Source organism: Zootoca vivipara, chromosome 10 (assembly GCF_963506605.1).
Source record: "Zootoca vivipara chromosome 10, rZooViv1.1, whole genome shotgun sequence".
NCBI classification, from domain to species: Eukaryota; Metazoa; Chordata; class Lepidosauria; order Squamata; family Lacertidae; genus Zootoca; species Zootoca vivipara.
This window is the reverse complement of record NC_083285.1, coordinates 62022173-62045139: the sequence shown is the minus strand read 5'-3', so window position 1 is coordinate 62045139 and position 22967 is coordinate 62022173. Positions and strand designations below refer to the sequence as shown.

Here is a 22967-nt window from a genome sequence, read left to right as displayed (position 1 = left end):
TGTTATTTGTTATTTCTGTCATTATATATAGACAGACAGACAGACAGACAGACACACACACACACACACACACACATATCAATCAATTCAAAAATGCTCTACCAAGATCAACACAGCTGTAATCCTGAAAACAGCATACAAGAGATCCACAGTCTGCAATTTGGCAGCTGCCTGTAACTACTGTACGAGTGATCTCACAGCCACCCACACAAGCCATGCCCTCTGGGATGGAGAGCTATTGCAAAAGCTCCAAAGCTTTTCCTAAAACCAATACATAAACTCGGGCAAGTTTGGTTGGACTGACAGTTATGAATCGAGCCAGAGGATCTCTTTGTAGCTCACAGTCTATTTTAAATTGGTTACGAGAAACATAGGTAAAGGTACCCTAACCGTTGGGTCCAGTCGCGCACGACTCTGGGATCGCGGCACTCATCTCACTCTATAGGCCAAGGGAACCGGCGTTTGTCCGCAGACAGCTTCCGGGTCATGTGGCCAGCATGAATTCCCAATTTTGCTCCTTGCTTTCCCTTGCACCAGACTCTTACTATGAACTACCACAGACACTAGTAGAGCTGTATAATGTAAAGTAGCTCCCCAATATAGAACAGAAAATTCTGCAATTGGGTAACCCTGCCTGCAGACATCAAGCCTTGCCCTAGCTTGGGCAAAATTACTTTTGCAAAGACCCTGGAGCAGGGACACAGCTCAGGCACCAGGCAACAAGGAAGCCAGAAGCATCCAGCTGTTGACCAATACTCATACAAGAAAAGGGTAAAGGACATTGTTCTTAATTACCCAAGATGTGGGAAATGATATTTAAGCAGCTGAACTATTACAAAATGCTTGCTAAGAGAGGAGAAAGAAATGATTCACACACTCTGGTCTCAAGTGCAATTGTCAAATCTCCTTAAGTACGAACGTTGTGTGACACTTCCAACTACTGAGGGAGAAGTGAAGTAATAAGTAGTGAACAGTGTCTTGTTCTAGTGAACAAGCCAAAGGAGGAGTTTGGGGGGGGGTAGATATATTCCTCCAGTGACTCATTTGGGACTGCAGGGGTTACCTAGCAGTCAGGAAATTGAAGATCATTTTTTATTTCCCATCACATCATTCAAATTCCTTCTTGTTTCTACATTCCACTGTGCAGAGTTCAAACACTTAAGCCACTGACTGCAGGCCCTTATAAACAGATGTTTGTCTTCTGCAACATCACTTTGAAAAAGTTCTTACAAGTGATTAAAATAACAACTTGGGACATTTGCCAAAGGCATAGCTGCCAAGTTTTCCCTTTTCTCACGAGGAAGCCTATTCAGCATAAGGGAATTTCCCTTAAAAAAAGGGAGAACTTGGCAGCTATGGCCAAAGGCACAGAATGCAGAATCCTTGCTGAAGCTGGGGATTGAATGGGAGACAGCTCCTTAGAGCAGCTATGAATCACCTTCAGATTTGCAGGATTTTGTTTTTTATTAAAACTGAAGGTCCACCAACCAGAAGACGAGTGCAAAAGCTAGATACTGCAGCAGGATGCAAAATAATGGTGCAAGGGTTCGGCTAATTACCTGTTATGAGATACACACTGTGATAAACTGCAGATACAAGCAGAAACCTGTAGTTGAATTGCTACAGGTCGGTGATTCTACAAGAATTCATAACTGACCAGAAGGGCTGCACAAAGGCCTAGACAAACGCAATCAGTTAGTAACCCTATATAACAAGTAAGGAACACAGAAGCTGAGAAATAACATAACAAAACTGATTTATTTTTATTTTTTACTTTGTATTATTGAGTAATAAAGTGACACCTTTACAATCTACTGCAAATGGTTCTGATATCCAACAGCGACATGTGCTCTACCTTCTGCCTGCCCTGCCCTGGAGGAAAGAATGGATATAGGCAAGATAAAATATACTCATAGAAGAGGATCTTTTCCTTCTATAGTTACTTCTGTCATTCCTCCACCAATAGCTTAGTGATACTTATACAGAAACACTAAGGAAGAAAAAGCTTTACAATGAAATATGAGCAAAAGTCCATGCCCTGCAGTGCAACCAAAAGTTAACTATTCTACAGTGTTATTGCTCAATAAAAACCATCCATGTTAGCAACCAAATGTATATGAACATTATTTCAGTTTCAACCTTAAAATCAAAATTCAGTAAGTCTAAAAGGTAAAGGTACTCAGCACAAAACAAAAATGGCCCAATAGCTGCTTAAACCCAGCCACAGAAGACATCTCATCCAGATAAAAAATATTTTAAAGTGTTTTAAAGATGTATGAGTTTATATATTATTACAGCTGCATATTCATATTACCAAGCATGCTTAAAACCCCCAGAAATTATTAAAATGGCTATTGCACTTTAAATCATGCTTTATCTTTGTAAGTCTTCTAGTGCAAGAGCGCAATTTTTAAAAAATATCAGAAGGCTCACTTAAAAGTGGGAAACAGAGCCTGTGCTATGATCTATCCTAACAACTTTTACTTGAATGAAGTCCTGTTTATTTTTAAAGAAAGTGACCTGGAAACAGACATCTTTTAAGGACTGAATTGCAGGGTGCCATTTTTTCAAAATTGCACCACACAAACAACAACAAATCATAACTTGTATTCTGATATGATAGTTTACCCTTTTTAAAGTTTGCTTTTCTTCTTCCGTTGCGAGTGTTGCTTACAGCTTTGGTCCTCATTGAGCAAGATCCTTTGCTTTCAGATCACCACATAGTATAACAATGCAAAGCCAGTCCCGTTCACGCAACTTGAAAATCCGAAGCAAGAAGGATGAAGAATACATTACTTTGCTTTGCTGCAAATGATGGTTTCAGATAAGCCAGCTAGTTTGAATTCTCATCTTTTCACATTGGAACACCAAGCCCAATGTAGTCAACTTTACAGGCTACAGATTTTCAAAACAATGGTACTGTTTGTTGAAAGCAAAGTGTCTTTCAGGAGACATGCAAGTATTCTCCACTCCAGCCTACACTCCCAGCATTCCACTCCAGAAGAAACAAGAAGATGTCAATAAACTGTTTCACACAAAGACAGATGAAGCATATCAAGGACAGCAGTGTTTGCAGCAGAGAATACCAACTGGCATTTTCCTTGGCTACAGAGTATTTTAGCTGAAATTGTTAAAACATCAACACAGATCAGAATGTTCCTGTTCAAAGAGTGATGTTTGTTTGAAACAAACTTAGCAAAGAGGAACCTATGAAATTACAACCCCGCTTTCTAGCTGTGTTTTAGCTGGAAGACTCCAGACATTCCATACTGAGCGCTGCTCCACAGCGATACCCTCCTGGTTTTCATTTCTATGGATTGCAATCATTTGTCTCTCTTCAAACATGCAAAGCACTAGCCTCCTTATATGTTAACCTAAATTACATGTCAATGCACCACGAGGCTTCCTTATAGTATCAGAGTGCCAATACTGAGAAATGAAGCAAAGAACCACTGTGTTTTCTGTGTTTTTATAGACATATAAAACCACACAAACAGGAGCAGACAATAAAAATGGTCCAGACATTCAGCAGTGAACAAAAGCAGGAGGCTGTGACATAATGCAGCAGCAGTGGTAGGAGCTGCAATTCGCTTGCCTTCCCAAACAGAGTAGCATTGTCCTTGGTGGTTATGTAAGTGGTCCATAAAACATAGGCTGGGTGTCTGGATTCAAACTCTGGTGGTCAACCAAGTGACCATTTTTGAAGTATATATAATGTCAGTCATAGTAAGGTAGCAATTAAGGACAGCTCGCTAAACCAGTCAAGAACAACAATAGCAAGGCTGCTGTTTATCACAGATATACAGTACTGAGTAAAAAAAAAAAAGTCCCATGTCAATGATAACTAAGATTACTATACCAGGGTGGTTTAAATCCAGCTGTTTTGGTTGCCCACACCAGTTCCCAGCAGGAGAAGTGGAATGAGCAGCCAACACAGAATCAAACTCCATACCACCAACCATCCATCTGCCAAAATCACCCCCATCAGCAGGGGTCGGCAAACTTTTTCAGGAGGGGGCCAGTCCACTGTCCCTCAGACCTTGTGGGGGCCGGACTATATTTTGAAGGGAAAAAATGAACGGATTCCTATGCCCCACAAATAACCCAGAGATGCATTTAAAATTAAAGCACACATTCTACTAATGTAAAAACACGCTGATTCCCAGACCATCCATGGGCCGGATTTAGAAAGTGATTGGGCTGGATCCAGGCCCCGGGCCTTAGTTTGCCTACCCATGTCCATCAGAGTACTATCACCTGACTGACAGGTAGGTGTATGTGTGTGTGTGTGTGTGTGTGTGTGTGTGTGTGTATTTTTAAAAGTGGTCAAGACAATATCAGAATATAAAATTAAGTTTCCTATGCTGTTATAACTGATAGCACAGACCCAGCCCACATTCCTGCCAGCATATAAATGGGTTAACTGTAAATCAAACAAGAACTCACTTGGCTCCAGTGCCGTGCACATTTGTCTCCTTATTTCCTGTTTCCAAGTTCACATTTAAACATCTATGAGATCACCTCTCTCCATCTCCTCCCCCCCCCTCTACATTTATATAAAAAACAAGCTAGGAACTTGTAAACCCACCTATGTTCCTCTTTCGCTATTTTCCATAGCTCTTAAGGACACAGCAAAGATCATACCAGTGACATAATCATGACATGATTACTCTTTATATTACACACTCAATACTCATTAATTTAAATTAGAATTACTGTTTAATTTTACAAGGTAAGAAATAAAATTGTTGGAATATGCATGGTAGTTTCTTGCCCAAAAATGTGCTACATTTTCTTTGGGGAAGAAATTAGATCTGAATAGGCTTCCGGTTCAGCGCCAGCGCCGTCCGGCGGGGTCCGTCTCGAGCTCCGAGGCGACCCGTCTCTGCGAGGGAGGGGGAAGCAGCGGGAGCGCCGCTGCACCCCAAAGAACCCCAGATCGCGCGTTCTGGGGGCAGAAATAGCCAAGCAGCGCCCCAATCCCGACTCCCCAACTCTCCGGTAGGCTCTAATAAGAGCTCCGGAGCAAGATGGGTCGCAGTCGCGGGGGCCATTTTGGAGCGCCATCGCTACCCTCGCAGGGAGAAGCTCCGTGCCGGAGGCGGAGAGCGCTGGATTTTTCCAAAGAAGAAGTCAGGAAATTGAGAGACCGTGAGTAAAAAGGACTCAAAGATTTAAAATTGGACTTGAGATTTGGAATGGGGGTGAGATTTAAAAAAAGGAAGCCGATCTCCCCCTTACTGATCTAAAAAGGAAAGCAGCTTAAGAAGGAACCCCAGTGCCGGGGGCTAAAAACTTTATTGTTTGAATATCTCCAAGGACTGACTAAAGACTCTCCTCCTGAGGCAGGGTTAGGGGGGAGAACTGTTATAGACAATAAGAATCCCTGCAAACATATTTAGCTGAAGAAGAGACCCCCCTCTGTACCCTGAAATTCGGCACCCCGAACAGAACAGCGAGTGGAATATAATGGGGTGAGTGAAAGGAAGGAATTGACATTTTAAAACTTTTGGTTCGACATTTGAGAATATATTGTATCCAGTTTGGGCTATGTGGAAGAACTGCAACTTGTAACCACTTCCTGTTTTCCAAGTCTTGCTCTGCCCTTGAAAAGCTAGAAAAATGCCAACAGAGAATTACACACCTGGCTTCCAGGAGAAAGTTTTGAAACTCTTGTGGGAAATGAGAATTAATATGTATAAGACTCAACAACAATTGGAAGGAACAAACCAAGATCAAGATCTACAGGAGGATGAAATACTTCAAGAAATGGTGCATGAGGATAAACAGACAGATGAACCGATTTACAACATAATTGAAGTAAATGACGATGAAATACAGGACTTGCCAATGAATAAAGACTTAGCTGAGAGTGGAATTAACCCTCCTCAGGAGGGGAACAAGCAAGAATTTTTGAAGAGACAAAAAACTCACAAGAAAAGCATCAAGCAAAGAAGAAGGGACTTATGGGAGGGAGAGAACGGAGAAGATTGGATTGAAAAATTGGTCAGGAAGGGGGTGGGATGAAGGAGGAATATTTGTTGTTTAATAGGATGGATAAAAAAGGACTGAAAACTGGATCACGGACTTTGGACTTGCTGGACTGGAAGGGGAAAGCCGGGATCAGGGGATAGAGAGGAAAGAATTGAGGATAAAGACAAAATCTAGAATTGGGAATGTAAAAAGGTTTTTAAAATTATGGGAGTTCTGGGGGGGGGAGGAAAATTGATAAGTTAGAAATAAGATTTAGGAGTTATTTAGAAGTATCAAAAAAGAGAATTTGGTAAGATGAATGATTGAAGGGACGGTTGGGGGTTCTGGACCTCTTGTCGGCCCTCTGCGCGCGGGGAGCTCCTGGTGGCAGGGGGGGCTCCTGGTGTGGGGAGGGCGGGGAGGGGGGAAGTCCCAATTGGAAAAAGAACCATTGCCTCTCCCTTTCTCTCCTCTGGGGCTCTCGGTGGCAGAGGGAGTGCTGGGGGGGAGGAGGGGAGGGAGGGAATGGGAAAAGATGTCAGAAAATAAATTTAATAGAAATAAGGATACTATTGAAGTAAGTTTAGAGAGTTTGGAAAATAGAATGGGGAATATGAGAAGAAAACTGCTAAAATGGAGTCAAAAATGAAAATCAGAAAAAGGGGGAGGTAGGGGAAGCCCATAATAATACAATGATTTTAAAAAAAGAAAAGAAAGGAATAATTAATAATTGTTCCTTTTTGTTTTTTCATTTTTTTTTCTTTTTTTCTTTTTTTTTGCAGCTGTTCTTTTTTCCTCTTCTTCTTTTTTTTTTATTAATTATTCCTGTGGGTTTTTTTTTCTTCTCTTTTTGGGTGATTTTTGATCAAGTTTAGATAAATAGTTGGGTGAACACCCACCCCCTCTCTTCTTATATCCCTAGGATCTCTCGGTGGCAGGGGGGGTTCTGGGGAGAGGAGGGGGGTGGGGACAAGCCCAACTATAAGATGCACCACCTTCGACTGCGCACTGTCCATGGGAATACCTGGTGGCAGGAGGGATCTCATGGGGGGGGGGTTGGAAGAAGGAGGAAAATATGTTATTTTTTTTGTTTATGTGTTTATCTCTTTGCTTTGTTAATATGCAAAATCAATAAAATTAATTTTAAAAAAAAGAAATTAGATCTGAATAAGACCATTACCCTCCACACAAAGATCACATACTCCTCCAATTTCTCCAACACAGTTACCTCTTCTTCATCACCCCAGATAGCCCCTCATCGACCCTTTTCCTTGCTTACCCAGCAACCCAACTGAAGGCCTCATTTTAGAGGTTCTGAGTAGAGAGTATCACTTTGCTTACTTCCTTATCCCACCAGCTATTCCTGGCTTCTTTTATCTTGAAGGGGGAAGAGATCACAGGTAGTCATCAGAAAGAACATATTCAAAGCCCCTTGCAGACGAGAGAGCAAACCTAAGCTGGGAGTTTTTCTCCACCACTCACAGTGCTAGAAATCAGGGTCATTCAATGAAGATGGATGTTGGAAGATTCAGGACAGACAAAAGAAAGTACTCCCACACAGAGTACACAGTTAAACTATGGAGTTCGCTCCCACAAGAGGCAGTGACGGCCACTAACTTGGGTGTCTTTAAACGGAGACAAATTCACGGAAAGTAAGATTATCAATAGCCCTGGTGGATGTGCGCTACCAGCAGTATTGAATAAAGTGTGCCTCTGAATACCATTTGCTGGGAAGGACAAGTTCTGCTGGGCTCAGCTTCTGCTACCAGTCTCCCCATAAGCAACTGTTTGGCCACTATGGGAATAGGATGCTGGACTAGATGAACCTTTGATGTCATCCAGCAGAGCTCTTATTATTATGGAAAGCTTTTATTGGGATCCTGTAGTATCACATGATCCACACTGACCTGTTGTCGGTCAGAGGTTTCCTTCCTGGCTAGTCTTCCTGCAGTTTCAACTTTCAGCTAGAACTGGCTATTGAAACCCAGGTTGACAACTCTCTGCTTCAAGAGCTGTCATACAGACTTGTAACAACAACAACAACAACTTCATTATTTATACCCACAACAACAACAACTTCGTTATTTATACCCCTCCCTTTCTGGCTGCGTTTCCCCAGCCACTCTGGGCAGCTTCCAGCAGAATATAAAACAATATCAAACAGTGCTAGACCTAGCATGGAGAAGGCAGTGGGAAGGACAATACATTTTATTATTATTTGTAAGGCTGTTTCATCAATGACTTATTATTATGAGTCACATGCTGGGTCTACAAGTTAACCCAACTGAAAACAATGCTAAATATAAAAGTGTGTGAAGATAGTGTAGGAATGTCAAAGATAATCAGGCAGGGTGGAGTAGGTGAAGGGAAGGTGAAGCCCTGTATATAAACAAGGAAAGGCGAGAGATTTAGATCTGCCTGCAGGGAAGAAACTCACTTCCATGCAGAATCAAATTTCACTAGAACAGCAAGTTGACAGCTCTAAGATTTCCTGGGAGATTCTGCATATTGGATTGGTGCGAGAGAGATACACATTGTCTGCAGGAAAATTTAATAATGCTGTTATAGCAAAATGTCACCAAAGCAGTCAGTGCATATTGTCACTGACAATGTTGTCATTGCTGAAAAACATTTTTGTTTAGATGCTTTGAAAAGCTGATGTGAATTTAAATCCATTTTAAAATTTAGCTTCTTGTGTGCTATAATGCTTTGTATATTTTCTTCCTGAATTTATGGTTTTATCTTTTTGTAAACCATTTTGAGGGTTTTTACAATCAAGCAGTATATAAATGTTATGAATAATAAATAAATAAATGGCCTCCAAGCATACATGGGGGTGGGGTGGGAGAAGAAAACAGATGCAAACTTTATGGTTCTTTCATGTTCAAGTGGCAGCACACTATCATGACGTCTGAGCAGAAAGGAACAGAATCAAGGTGTGGTACTTCCTGTGCAACCCTTTTTGGATGCTGCAATTCTGACAGCTATGTGGGATCAATACATATCAAGAAGCAGTCATTTCCCTAATTTTCCTACAGTATCACTCCTACAAGGACATTTCACCAGCCATTCCAGGACAGTGAGTGACCCACGTGTTGGTAACCTCAGGGCTACATTACTATAATGTTACAGGTAGGTAGCAGTGTTGGTCTGATGTAGTCAAAACAAAAAATAAAAAAATTCCTTCCAGTAGCACCTTAGAGACCAACTAAGTTACAAACTTAGTTGGTCTCTAAGGTGCTACTGGAAGGAATTTTTTTATTTTTTGTTTTGATTACTATAATGTGTAATACTCCACGTGGGTCTGCCCTTATCAAAGCTGGTTTGGAAGCTGCAACTAGTGCAGAATGCAGCTGCTAGACTGAGTGGGGGAGCCTTCTGCAATCATATTTCACTACTTCTGCAGGAACCGGACTGCTGCCAATTTGCTGCTCATCCAAATTTAAGTTGTTTGTGCTGACAAATAAAGCCCTTTATCAGAGTGAATGCCTGCTCCAATACTGACCAGCTTATTTACCAAGGTCATCCAAGGAGAATCTTTGGGTGGTGCCACTGTTAGCTAAGCACAGTATGCAGCAAACCTGAGAGAGGGTCTTTTCTATGGGGGTGCCTGCACAACAGAACCTCCTCCCACACTCTGAAATAAGTCAGGTCCTGGCTGTGATGAGCCTTCGACACCTGCGTAATACCTAGCAAGGAAAGGGTCTCCAAGATTCATTGCAGGGTAGACCAGAACCCAAACCCTTTCTCATACTTCCAACAAAGCATCCCAGACCCTAGAAAGGCTTCCAGACAGAAACATGTACAGCCTTGCAGCTCCTGGCTTGTATCCATGTTAGTCTACGACATGAGGAGTGTATTGATAAAAGTAAAGGACCCCAGCGACAGAATGGAAAGTCTAAAGTACAATCACCTAGGTGCCACAATTCTATAAGAAGTTGCTGTAACAGAGGGCAGATGAGTCTGATGTGCCAAAAGCAGTCCTATATGTACAGTATATAAAAATACAGAAAGGGAAAAAGAAATTCAGATACAGCTCTTGGAGCACACTCCAACAACAAAGACAGAAACAAAAACTTGGCTTAGGTGTGATACTGCATTCGTCACTGCCTCTGGACCAGTTCGGCTTGTGTGACAACTTATCCCACAATGGAGATTAGGTCATCCTTCACTGTTTCACTCCCACCTCTCCTCCAAAATGGGCGTAGTTTGAATTCACCCACATTACAAGTTCATTCTTTTCTGCCAAGCGTACAAATAAATGAATGGCTCTTTATGAGGTAACCGAGTATCGCTTCCTCATTTTGCTTTACACATTGGGAAATAAGCTCCAATCAACTGCTATAAAATTCCAGCCAAACTGCTCTCCTTAAAACACACACAATCTGTGGGGCAAGGCCTGCCTTGTGCTTTCATTCTTGTACAGGTACGGTATTTAGGTACTATATAAACAGCAACTATTTGTCTTAGTGGTTGTTCCTCTCTCTGCATGAGAGACTCACAAGCTCTGCAACATCATGGAACCCTTTCTTCAGAGGTCACTATTTACATTATATTAAGTTTAGAAGGAAATATCTGTCTTCCGAGAGTCTTCACTTCTCATAATCATGAGTGGAACTCTGCTAGAAGGGGGCTTTGAAATCCTATGCTTCCCACACATCACTCTACTCAGCCCATCAAGAAGCAAGTTCTTAGTGTTAGGGGGCTTTCGAGATTGGCTAGGGTGTGGAGTAAGGGGTTCCTATTGGAAACCGAGGCAGAACTTCCCTTTGTACAAGTGTCTTCTATGCATGTTAGAGGCCCTTTGGAGTCAACCAATTGGCACCATTTTGAGTTCTGAATTTTACAGCTCACTATGGGTTTTGAAAAACATTTAGATGGCTTGTTTTTAATTCAGATGGTGCTATTTGCCTTGGCTCTAATTTGGATAAAGGTGGGAACATTTTTTATCTGAGAATTGTGGACACTTCCAGCAAGACCAATATTCAAACGGATAAGAGGATATGAGATTCACCTATAAATGGCAAGGCAAACCCACATCACCTCAAGACAGTTGGGTCACAAACCCACAAGGGGTAGCTAGCAAGACATCAGCCTGCACAGCACAACTTTGCCTAAAGATTGATAAGGAACTGCAAAACATACAGTGATGCCACAGCCAAGAAAGTTTCCATGTATCAATAGACCAAAGGGAGTCAGGCAATATTCTAGTGTCCTCATAAAACAAAGATGGCTAACCAGTGGCCCTCCAGGTGCTGTTGCATTACAGAGCTTTCCAGGGTTCAAACTGCTCACTAGCCTGAACAATTAGAAGACTTGTTCAATGTTATCACTTTGGATGACCAGCTAAGGGTAGGAACTAAAGAATAGGAAAGTGGGAGTTAAGAGGAAGCCTTCAAGCCCTTGTCTCCTTCCTGATGTTTGTTGTTGACCCAGCTATAGCAGACTGAACTACTCAGATACGTCAATAGTACACATTGCATTTTCAGAGTGCCACCCATTTAGAGTTTGGACTTGATATCCCGCCTTTCACTCCCCTTAAGTGCCTGTTGAATATGGTGCCACGGTTGCTATACTTATATGCAACAATAATTTTCCATTACAAACAAACGGGGGAAATTCAACCTATTCAATTTTATGTCTGTTCCAGGAGCTGTCACCTGCAAGTTGCTTAGCAATATTTTGTTAGCAATGGAGCTGTGAACATTTTACTAGCCCTAAGCTGTGCCGCACTATTACTTAATGGCTCTCCATATAAAAGCAGCTCCTATACTTTTGAAAGAAATGCAGCACCCTGAAGACATCTTGCAGTCACCTGTACAGCATATTCTGAAAATGTAATTGAAAGTAATAAAGATGGCAGACAGTCAGGAGTTAAGGACTTAAAATTTGCACGGCCAAGATCGTGCTGGGAATGTCAAAAACTTTCATTTATACAGTGGTACCTCAAGTTACAAACGCCTCAGGTTACAAACACTTCAGGTTACAAACTCCGCTAACCTGGAAGAGTTATCTTGAGTTGAGAACTTTCCCCCAGGAAGAGAATGGAAATCATGTGCCGGTGGCATAGCGGCAGTAAGAGGCCCCATTAGTGAAAGCACGCCTCTAGTTAATAACAGCTTCAGGTTACGAACGGACCTCCGGAATGAATTAAGTTCGTAACTAGAGGTACCACTGTATAAGCAAAATCAATAGGTGTGGGTTTTAGTTACAATGCTGACCACTACACTAATGTTTCGTTGTTGAGCTCCTATGATTTTCAGTTCCTATGAAGAACACTGAAATAATGTTTTTGAGGATTTTGTAGAATACTTCAAAATGTGAGAGGGTATGGTGGTTTTAATGGTTTTAATGGTCAGAAAGTCCTTTCTCTTGTAGTACCTACACCCAGTGGCTGTACAGTATCTCCTCTCTCACCATCTCCTTTTCAACAATTCTAAAAAGTTACACAATATAGTAAACTAAATTTGACACAAATTTGAGTTTTGTGACCGCTGGCTCGTGGGCTTCCTCCTCTCAGCAGGTAAGAGATAACCATGGTTCAGTGTTAAACCAGTGTAATAGTTATCACAAACCATAGTTAGCCTTTGATGTGGAGACAAACCAGTTTTTAATCCTGATTTCAATCTCTAAATTAAAAGCAAACCACTCTTAGTGCCAAGGATTCAGATGAAACACTGAACTGTTGTTAACACTAGGAAAGGGATAAGGGAATTTGTGAAAGCAAGGAGAGACTAATACAAGCCCATAACATGCACCTTTTTATAATATGTGAGTAAGCCACTACAAATGTCCTTGTTACAAACATGGGCTCTAAGTAGATTCAGTTTTCAGGATTTAACCTTTACGGCCAGAGTTCAAGTTTCCATTTTACTGCCCACATCCAATAAACTTGAACATTCCTTAACATGAGTGCACAGTCCAATGTTTACTTTATTCATTCTTGCATATCAGCATTCACCAACAGCAGTGCTGGCTGAAGATCAAGGGAACAGTAGTTGAAAACATCTGGAGGACAACAGGTGGATAAAGGCTGTCATATATGAATAGTTTTCTCACTGCTGTGTCTTGCCTCTAGCTCATTTCTTTGGAATGTACTACATTTCTTTGGAATGTAGTACAGTACTCTATAATTGTGAATATGGGAAGCATCTAATCAAAACAAGGTTCAAATGGAAACAGGAGTGTGGTCTAAGGGGTTGAACAAAGACATCCACAAATGCTTCGAGAAGGGGATAAAAAGGCTTGCTGCTCAAGAAGGAAACACGGAACTGCCAACACCAAGCCATCTGGAAAGCAAACTCAGCTAAGCCAAGACAGCATACCAGAGCAATGATCTTGGCCTGCAAGTCCACTGTAGTGTCTGAAAGATGCCCAATTCATATCTTGGAGAAGGATCAGGTTTCTGTGCTTCTCTGCTAACTTGGCAGTGTTTTTCTAAAAGGCTTCCTTACAGTGCTCTGCCCAAGGACTTACACATTGGGAAAGTGCTCCTTCCCCAACCCCCCAAATGTTGTGGCAACCAAAGTTATGAATCCTTTAGAAGTGGGACTTTAGCTCTCCTAAAGTGGCAAAGGAAAGAGCCCAAGCATCAGGTGTGTTGTTGTTTTTTAAAGAATCACATAGGAGGTGATGGCAAAGACTTTCTTTTTCCTGAGATCCAGGAGATCTGCTGCCAGTCAGAATAGAGAATGCTAGGCTAAATGGACAACTGTTCTGATTTGGTGTAAGGTAGTTTCTCATGTTCCCGGAAAACATTTGGCAGTGGTGGGGGACAGCAAGGAGCCAAGAACTTTACGAGACCTCAGGGCTTTGAATGTTAAATACACCCAAAAAGGATCATAAAGGAGAATATCCAGCATATAGATTTCTCTGAGAAGTGGAAAAAGTGGCTTGCTGTATATAGATAAAAATCAATATTGGATTTTAATTCAGCCAATTTCAGATGAAATGTGGGGATACATTTGAGAGGAAAGGAGATCGAACCTTTCATTACACGTTCATTTTAAAGGAAAAACAACTTTACATGCAGCATTCTCAATATTGTCAGCATTTTAAATGTTTCAAATGGTACAGAATTTTACACTATAGGGGCAGACAACAGGCTTAAGTGGGAGCTACCAACAGTGGCTTCAATCCAACACAGTCCTGAGACTTCCATTTATGCAAGGGAGGAGTTGCCAGTTCCCATTCATTCTCCCACCCCATCAGCTGCAGTTTTCCAAATTGCATCCCACACTGGTCTGCTGCAGAGGTTGCTAACCTGTTGTCTACCAGATGTTGCTGGACTCCAACTTCCATCAGCCCCAGTCAGCATGGTCAACTGTCACGAATGATGGGAGTTGCAGTCCAGCAAAATTTAGCTAGCCGCACATTCCCCATTCCTGTTTTACGGGGTCTCCAAGTGGCTTGAGTAGTAGCCACTGCAACAGCAGGAAAGAGGGAGCCGTGAATGGATACAAACCTACAGAAGAGGTTATAATAGGAAAACTAGAAAGCAGCACCCAGTCTACTTGTGAGGAAGACTGTCTTAATATCAGATTGATTTATTTGACCAAAAATGTATATACCACTTGATTGTAAACAAAACAGCTAAGCAGTTTTAATGAATACAAAGCAAACACTGAAATTGTCCTTAAAAATCAAAGTTAAAAATAAGTATTTTTTAAAAAAACTAGAATTTAATTATTAAAAATCAACAGTTAAGCTAAAAACAGATTAAAACACATGTCAATTTATACATGTCTGGATAAGCATGCCAAAAAGAAGGATCCCTGAACAGGAGCAAGGCACACAACAACATTTTGTGACAGGTTCACCTTCTTCTACAAATGTCTCGAATGCGGCAGTGCAGGTCTGAAATACAGGGTGGCGCAATGCTATGCACTTGCCCTGAAGCTGTGCATTCTAATATAAAATTATGAATACAACAAGTGCAGGCTTGTGTGTCGATACTCATGATCTAAGACTGGAGCACATTTCAACAGGTTCGTCTCTTTCTGGGAAGCGCACCGTGAAAAAGAAACTATCAGGAATTGTGAAACATCACTGCGAGGGAGGGAAGAGAGAGGACGATGACAACAACAACAATGAACTTAATTCCTTCCCTTACTGGGATAATTTCTGGATGTTCTTCCAATAAGAGCAAACTCTTTTGAAACGTCTGTTGAACTTATTATTCTTTTAGTTAGAAAATCTGTTTTCAGTGAATTGAACTAACAGAAATCATGAAATATAATGAAGAGCAAGTAGATAATAGGATGTTAGTATAAAGCACACACATTTTCCAAACTTAAATCTTCAAAACATTCTGGGGGAAAGGTCTGTTTTTAACCAATGGCCATTATAACAAGTCATTAAAAAATTCAGGGAAGAGTAGTCAAGTAATACAAACCAAGTGTTGCTATTAATTGAAGATGGCTATCCTCTGTCCTTCCATACATAAAAAGCTTGAATTTTATTTTTGACTTTGGTGCCATTGACAAGAGTATACTTTTACTTTGTATTATATACTTTCCACACACTGATTTTCAAGTCCAAATCCAGCAGAAGGAGGAAAGCTCCGTGAGAGGACTGTATCATGTGTTTCCCCTTTAACACTCAAAATTGTTCTCGACATCAGAAAACTGTACTTGCAGTGCAGGGTTGCCTGTGTAAAAAGCCATTGCCTCCAGGAAAGATGAATGGCAGCAGGAAAGGTACCCTGGGCTGCACATATTGCCACGAGAGTGCAGGAATATTCCAGGGCAGAATTACTTCTGTGAAGGGATGGCTAGCTTCTCAACGTATGGGATACTGAATGAATGAATGAATGCACAAGCTTGCTTCTTTTTCATATTGCTATGTACCGTTTAATTAATTAGTACAGAGACAGATGAGCAGACATTCCTTGCAATATTGCCCTTTTTCTGGCTAGTGTAAACCTAGCCCTGGTTTGTTGGATTCCTGAGAAAGGCAGGGTGGTGACACACTCAGCTTATGAAAAGGGACCTTTGTTCCTCTCGAATCTGCAGAATGGACCTTCTGTAGCTGAAGAGGAAAACATCTTCCACTCTGAATTCCAAGTTTTATTTCTGTTGCAAACTGAACAGTCAAACAGTAGGGACCACTGTCTAGCAAACTGGGCACTCTTATCATTTCCAGGAACTGGAGCAACAGGCCACCTACAAGTCAGATGGAAATACGTTTTTGCAGAATCAAAACACGTCAGAAATTTTCCAGAATGCTAAGCTACATATCTTACCCATTAAGAAAACCCACATAAAATTTTCATATTCACGATGCATGTCAAAATGAATAAACAGGTAATACTTTGCTATAGAAATTGCACATTTGGGTGGAGCTTGCTAGGCAATTCTATTATGATTCTCCTACGAGGAAAAAGTTGGTAGCATTTGGGCTTTCAAGTTTACAGAAAAGGTAAGTAAGAGGTGGCATGACAGGGGTCTGCAGCATTTTGCATGGCATGGAAAAATGGATAGAGGAAAGTTTTTCTCCCTCTCTCATAACAATGGAACTCATGGACACCTGGTGAAAAGCTAGATGTTGGAAAGTTCAGGACAGATAAAAGAAGACACTTCTTTATGCAGCCGAGACAGTGCATAGTCAAACCCTGGAGGCAAGGATTGCCGCCAACCTGGACAGTTTTAAAAGGAAGGAAGAGTGCTCTTGTGTCCCTATTGCAGGTTTCCCATAAACAACTGCCTGGTCACTGTAATGGCAGGATGTTGGGCTAGATGGGCCACTGACCTGATCCAACAGGCTCTTCTTTTATGTTTCGCTCCACAGAAACACTCAGCCCTTTTGAATATGCTGTCCAATAAGAAGCAGTTGTAGAGGAAATACAAGCAGTATTATGCCTATTTTTGACGCAATCCCACACCTCCAAACCATGGATTATATATAAGCTAGTTGTACTCAGAGTAGACCCATTAAATTAAAGGACCCAAGTTAGTCATACCCATTAATTTCAATGGGCTGTCTAACATTGGGTGCAATCCCACAATGCTGTGCAATAGAGAGAGCCATTCTGAAAGAGGCTCTCTGCCTCCCTGTGTTACCAGCTCCTTTGTGAAGACTCCTGTGGTGGCCTACAAGCTGGTTATTTATGCTTTGGGACAACCACCCACATTTTGGCCTGTCACAACAGGAGTGTTGCAGCTTAAGAGCATGAGAATCAACTCGCTGGTGAGCATGAAGAGCAAGGAGGTCAGTGGGGACATTCTTGAGAGTTGCATGGCAATCTCGGTCTCCTCCCCAAAGGTGCAAGAAAGGTTGGGGGTTCTTTGGCTGCTGCATGGCTCATCTGTGCGGCAGGCAAGCCACATTTTCAGTCTTCCTTTCCTGCTAGAAAGGGACACAGCAGCAGAATTGTATCCATGCAGCAGAATTTGTTTACAGCATTTCCAGACTGTCCTGTAAACAAAGCATTCTCAGGGCATCTTGCAGCATAAAAACAAAACAGTGTGTGTGTGTGTGTGTGTGTGTGTGTGTGTGTGTGTGTGTGTACAGTCTAAAAATACAGAAAGCCAAGAAGGGGGAAGAAGGGGGGCCTGGACACCACCATTTTGGGCTTTGATACCAAAACCAACCCAACATTGGTTGCATTTCCTCATCCCCGCAGGCAAAATGCAGTTGCATCTTTAACTCCTGAAGTAACATAGAAAAGAGAAGCAGCAGCAAAAGCTCCCACCACCCCAGCAAAAAAAAAAATCATTTCTAAAGCTAGGCTATACAGCCCCTTTTAAAAAAACCTGGGGTTTGCTATTCTTGTACCTAAAGAACTTGCTCCGGTCTTTGCACCCTTTTGATACATGGACTTAGGAACATAAGAATCAAAAGCCATGCTGAAAATTTCGCTCTTTCTTATTCATTGCTTTTGTATTTTCAAACCAACGTACAACCTTGATGGCTAGAAACCAATTTCTCCTACAAAGAAGCTAGGGTTTTCAGTATTCTAGGTAAAAGAATATGGACCACACAGTTGTCTTTAAGAAGCATGTGTCTTGGAACAATGAGCTCCGATGAACAGCTACAAATCATGGTGTAAACTGGGGTCGTGGCACATTTTGTATTTCACTTTGAATAACTCTTAAATTAAAGCCAAGAAGGTACAAGCCTGGCCCAATGTGAGGCAAATGTAAATAAATAGCTGTCTTACAAAGTAGATATCATAAGCACTGTCAACATGTTGGACACGCTAGTACAACCTGTAAATTTAATGAGGAAGCTTGCAGGTTTAATGGCCAAAGCTTGAGGCTAACATTCATATTTAAACATAGTAAATCCCATACTCATGGGTGTTTAACAGTGCTCTAGGAGTTATAAGAAAAATAAACTATTTTAAAAATTAGGTCACCTCTTCAAAACTTTAAATTCTTTTTTAACATGGCACATTTGTTTGTAAAGGCAATAAATGCTTCAAGGGGGTTGTACCTGTCTATTAAAAGTTAGTATTGCAAATTAACTGTACATGACAACACATATTGGCGAAATGCACAAAAATCACCCATGTTGTTGTTGTTTAGTCGTTTAGTCGTGTCCGACTCTTCGTGACCCCATGGACCATAGCACGCCAGGCACTCCTGTCTTGCACTGCCTCCCGCAGTTTGGTCAAACTCATGTTCGTAGCTTCGAGAACACTGTCCAACCATCTTGTCCTCTGTCGTCCCCTTCTCCTAGTGCCCTCAATCTTTCCCAACATCAGGGTCTTTTCCAAGGATTCTTCTCTTCTCATGAGGTGGCCAAAGTATTGGAGCCTCAGCTTCACGATCTGTCCTTCCAGGGAGCACTCAGGGCTGATTTCCTTAAGAATGGATAGGTTTGATCTTCTTGCAGTCCATGGGACTCTCAAGAGTCTCCTCCAGCACCACAATTCAAAAGCATCAATTCTTCGGCGATCAGCCTTCTTTATGGTCCAGCTCTCACTTCCATACATCACTACTGGGAAAACCATAGCTTTAACTATACGGACCTTTGTAGGCAAGGTGATGTCTCTGCTTTTTAAGATGCTGTCTAGGTTTGTCATTGCTTTTCTCCCAAGAAGCAGGCGTCTTTTAATTTCGTGACTGCTGTCACCATCTGCAGTGATCAAGGAGCCCAAGAAAGTAAAATCTCTCACTGCCTCCATTTCTTCCCCTTCTATTTGCCAGGAGGTGATGGGACCAGTGGCCATGATCTTGGTTTTTTTGATGTTGAGCTTCAGACCATATTTTGCGCTCTCCTCTTTCACCCTCATTAAAAGGTTCTTTAATTCCTCCTCGCTTTCTGCCATCAAGGTTGTGTCATCTGCATATCTGAGGTTGTTGATATTTCTTCCGGCAATCTTAATTCCGGCTTGGGATTCATCTAGTCCAGCCTTTCGCATGATGAATTCTGCATATAAGTTAAATAAGCAGGGAGACAATATACAACCTTGTCGTACTCCTTTCCCAATTTTGAACCAATCAGTTGTTCCATATCCAGTTCTAACTGTAGCTTCTTGTCCCACATAGAGATTTCTCAGGAGACAGATGAGGTGATCAGGCACTCCCATTTCTTTAAGAACTTGCCATAGTTTGCTGTGGTCGACACAGTCAAAGGCTTTTGCATAGTCAATGAAGCAGAAGTAGACGTTTTTCTGGAACTCTCTAGCTTTCTCCATAATCCAGCGCATGTTTGCTATTTGGTCTCTGGTTCCTCTGCCCTTTCGAAATCCAGCTTGCACTTCTGGGAGTTCTCGGTCCACATACTGCCTAAGCCTGCCTTGTAGAATTTTGAGCATAACCTTGCTAGCGTGTGAAATGAGCGCAATTGTGCGGTAGTTGGAGCATTCTTTGGCACTGCCCTTCTTTGGAATTGGGATGTAGACTGATCTTCTCCAATCCTCTGGCCATTGCTGAGTTTTCCAAACTTGCTGGCATATTGGGTGTAGCACCTTAACAGCATCATCTTTTAAAATTTTAAATAGTTCAGCTGGAATATCATCACTTCCACTGGCCTTGTTATTAGCAGTGCTTTCTAAGGCCCATTTGACTTCACTCTCCAAGATGTCTGGCTCAAGGTCAGCAACCACACTACCTGGGGTGTACGAGACCTCCATATCTTTCTGGTATAATTCCTCTGTGTATTCTTGCCACCTCTTCTTGATGTCTTCTGCTTCTGTTAGGTCCTTACCACTTTTGTCCTTGATTATGGTAATCTTTGTACGAAATGTTCCTTTCATATCTCCAATTTTCTTGAACAGATCTCTGGTTTTCCCCATTCTATTGTTTTCCTCTATTTCTTTGCATTGATCATTTAAGAAGACCCTCTTGTCTCTCCTTGCTGTTTTTTGGAAATCTGCATTCAGTTTCCTGTATCTTTCCCTATCTCCCTTGCATTTTGCTTGCCTCCTCTCCTCCGCTATTTGTAAGGCCTCGTTGGACAGCCATTTTGCTTTCTTGCATTTCCTTTTCCTTGGGATGGTTTTCGTTGCTGCCTCCTGTATAATGTTACGAGCCTCCATCCATAGTTCTTCAGGCACTCTGTCCACCAAATCTAAATCCTTAAACCTGTTCCTCACTTCCACTGTGTATTCATAAGGGATTTGATTCAGATTATATCTTACTGGCCCAGTGGTTTTTCCTACTTTCTTCAGTTTAAGCTGGAATTTTGCTATAAGAAGCTGATGATCTGAGTTACAGTCAGCTCCAGGTCTTGTTTTTGCTGACTGTATAGAGCTTCTCCATCTTTGGCTGCAGAGAATATAATCAATCTGATTTCGATGCTGCCCATTTGGTGATATCCATGTGTAGAGTCGTCTCTTGTGTTGTTGGAAGAGAGTGTTTGTGATGACCAGCTTGTTCTCTTGACAGAACTCTATTAGCCTTTGCCCTGCTTCATTTTGAACTCCAAGGCCAAACTTGCCAGTTATTCCTTTTATCTCTTGATTCCCTACTTTAGCATTCCAATCCCCTGTAATGAGAAGAACATCCTTCTTTGGTGTCATTTCTAGAAGGTGTTGTAGGTCTTCATAGAATTGGTCAATTTCACTTTCTTCAGCACCGGTAGTTGGTGCATAAACTTGGATTACTGTGATGTTAAAAGGTCTGCCTTGGATTCGTATCGAGATCATTCTGTCATTTTTGAGATTGCATCCCAATACAGCTTTTGCCACTCTTTTGTTGACTATGAGGGCCACTCCATTTCTTCTACAGGATTCTTGCCCACAGTAGTAGATATGATAGTCACCCGAACTGAATTCGCCCATTCCCTTCCATTTTAGTTCACTGATGCCCAGGATGTCGATATTTATTCTTGTCATCTCATTTTTGACCACATCCAGCTTACCTCCATCCATGGTTCTTACATTCCAGGTTCCTATGCAATATTTTTCTTTACAGCATCGGACTTTCCTTTCGCTTCCAGGCATATCCGCAACTGAGCGTCCTTTCGGCTTTGGCCCAGCCGCTTCATCAGCTCTGAATCTACTTGTACTTGTCCTCCGCTCTTCCTCAGTAGCATGTTGGACGCCTTCCGACCTGAGGGGCTCATCTTCCAGCGTCATAACTTTTATATGCCTGTTGTCTTTGTCCATGGAGTTTTCTTGGCAGGGATACTGGAGTGGCTTGCCAGTTCCTTCTCCAGGTGGATCACGTTTAGTCAAAACTCTCCACTATGACCTGTCCATCTTGGGTGGCCCTGCATGGCATAGCTCATAGCTTCTCCGAGTTATTCAAGCCCCTTCGCCACGACAAGGCATTGATCCATGAAGGGGATCAATCACCCATGAAAATCACCCATGCTTCATTTAAAAAAACACAACCACATGTACACAGCTGAGGCAAGCTTTAAAAAAAGTTTTTCCTTCTGTGGCAAGAATACCTGACAAAGCTCAACTTTCCCAACAGTAAAAATGCCCTGGAGAAGTGTGCTTGACTGTCAGTTGTTATGTCCGAAGTATACTACAGATGTTAACATCTGTTGTGCTGTCTAGAATCTGTCAGTTTGCTGCTCAAAAAAGAGAATCTAGAAACAAGACTGTTGGAGCTACATGTTATATAACAAGGCAGAGAGACAGGCTTTCCCAGATATGAAGGGGGAAAGCAGTAAGTGGGAATGGGAGTTCCCTTCTTCCACTCCTCCTGCATGCCCCCAAAATTTCCTGGGGTGTGTGTGTTCTATTCAGCAGTTGAAAGGCTCTTCCGCTAGCAGAACAGGATTGTTTATGCATGAAGATCAGCTTAATACTGAACCCATGTGATTTAGCTTTGATCAAGTATGACTGCAGGAAATGACCTAAAAGCAGAGACTCTACCACTCATGTAGGATCCATCATCCTGTACCAGCATCCTGATCACTCTGCATTATGAAAAAGACATTTAAGATAGGTTTTCCTTCTGGTTTCTATCCAAAGATCAGCAGAAACATGGGTTTTCAGGCTGCAAATGCATTAGGCTAACCCATGAATGACCAAGCTGCAGGCTAGGTAGAACATAGGAAGCTGCCTTATACATTGTCCTCTCCACCTTCTCTCTCCTATATTAACTTTTTCCTTCTCTTTCCAGCATTGACCATGGAACTGTGGATTGAGGAAAACACTGTCCCCAGTTAAAGATTTAAGCCAGAATTTAAATGAGCTTAGAGGAAAATGCAGTATCTATTCATTGGATGATCAACACCTGATGCTGTGAATTCCCCACATTAGAAAAACAATCTCTGCCCTCTATCCTCTAAACTGGGCACCATGTTTAATATTTGAATATTATGTACACTAGATTTGCCCTCTTGACTTCTGTGACTTCCTCAAAGTCCAGGCAGTTCATTTCCTTGGGGTTTCATATCAGCAAAATTTACAGCCTATGCTACCCATCCGTACAACAGCAATGACAGTCTTGTCTAGCAAACAAATTAAATGAATTGCTCTCTTTGCTCGGGAGAAATCAACTGCCTCACCAAGAAAGCTGTGCTGACAACCTCCTTTCATCTCTCACTTTTACAATCAACTGTCTGAAAGACAAAATTTAAACACAACC

The 22967-nt window shown here is 41.8% G+C and overlaps 1 protein-coding gene across 10 annotated transcripts in view; it reads right to left on the bottom strand.

Moving 5' to 3' along the window:
* The window catches only part of USP6NL (USP6 N-terminal like), a 144230-nt gene that overhangs the window by 80171 nt on the left and 41092 nt on the right, over positions 1–22967 (bottom strand). The window contains exon 1 of one of the 10 annotated variants that reach the window (XM_035128056.2): positions 2629–4861. The exons of the other annotated variants lie outside the window; for them this stretch is intronic. Coding sequence (XP_034983947.1) covers positions 2629–2689 — 61 coding nt within the window. The 5' untranslated portion in view covers positions 2690–4861. Of the gene's footprint in view, positions 1–2628; positions 4862–22967 lie in introns of those variants that run through there. 10 annotated transcript variants of the gene reach the window in all.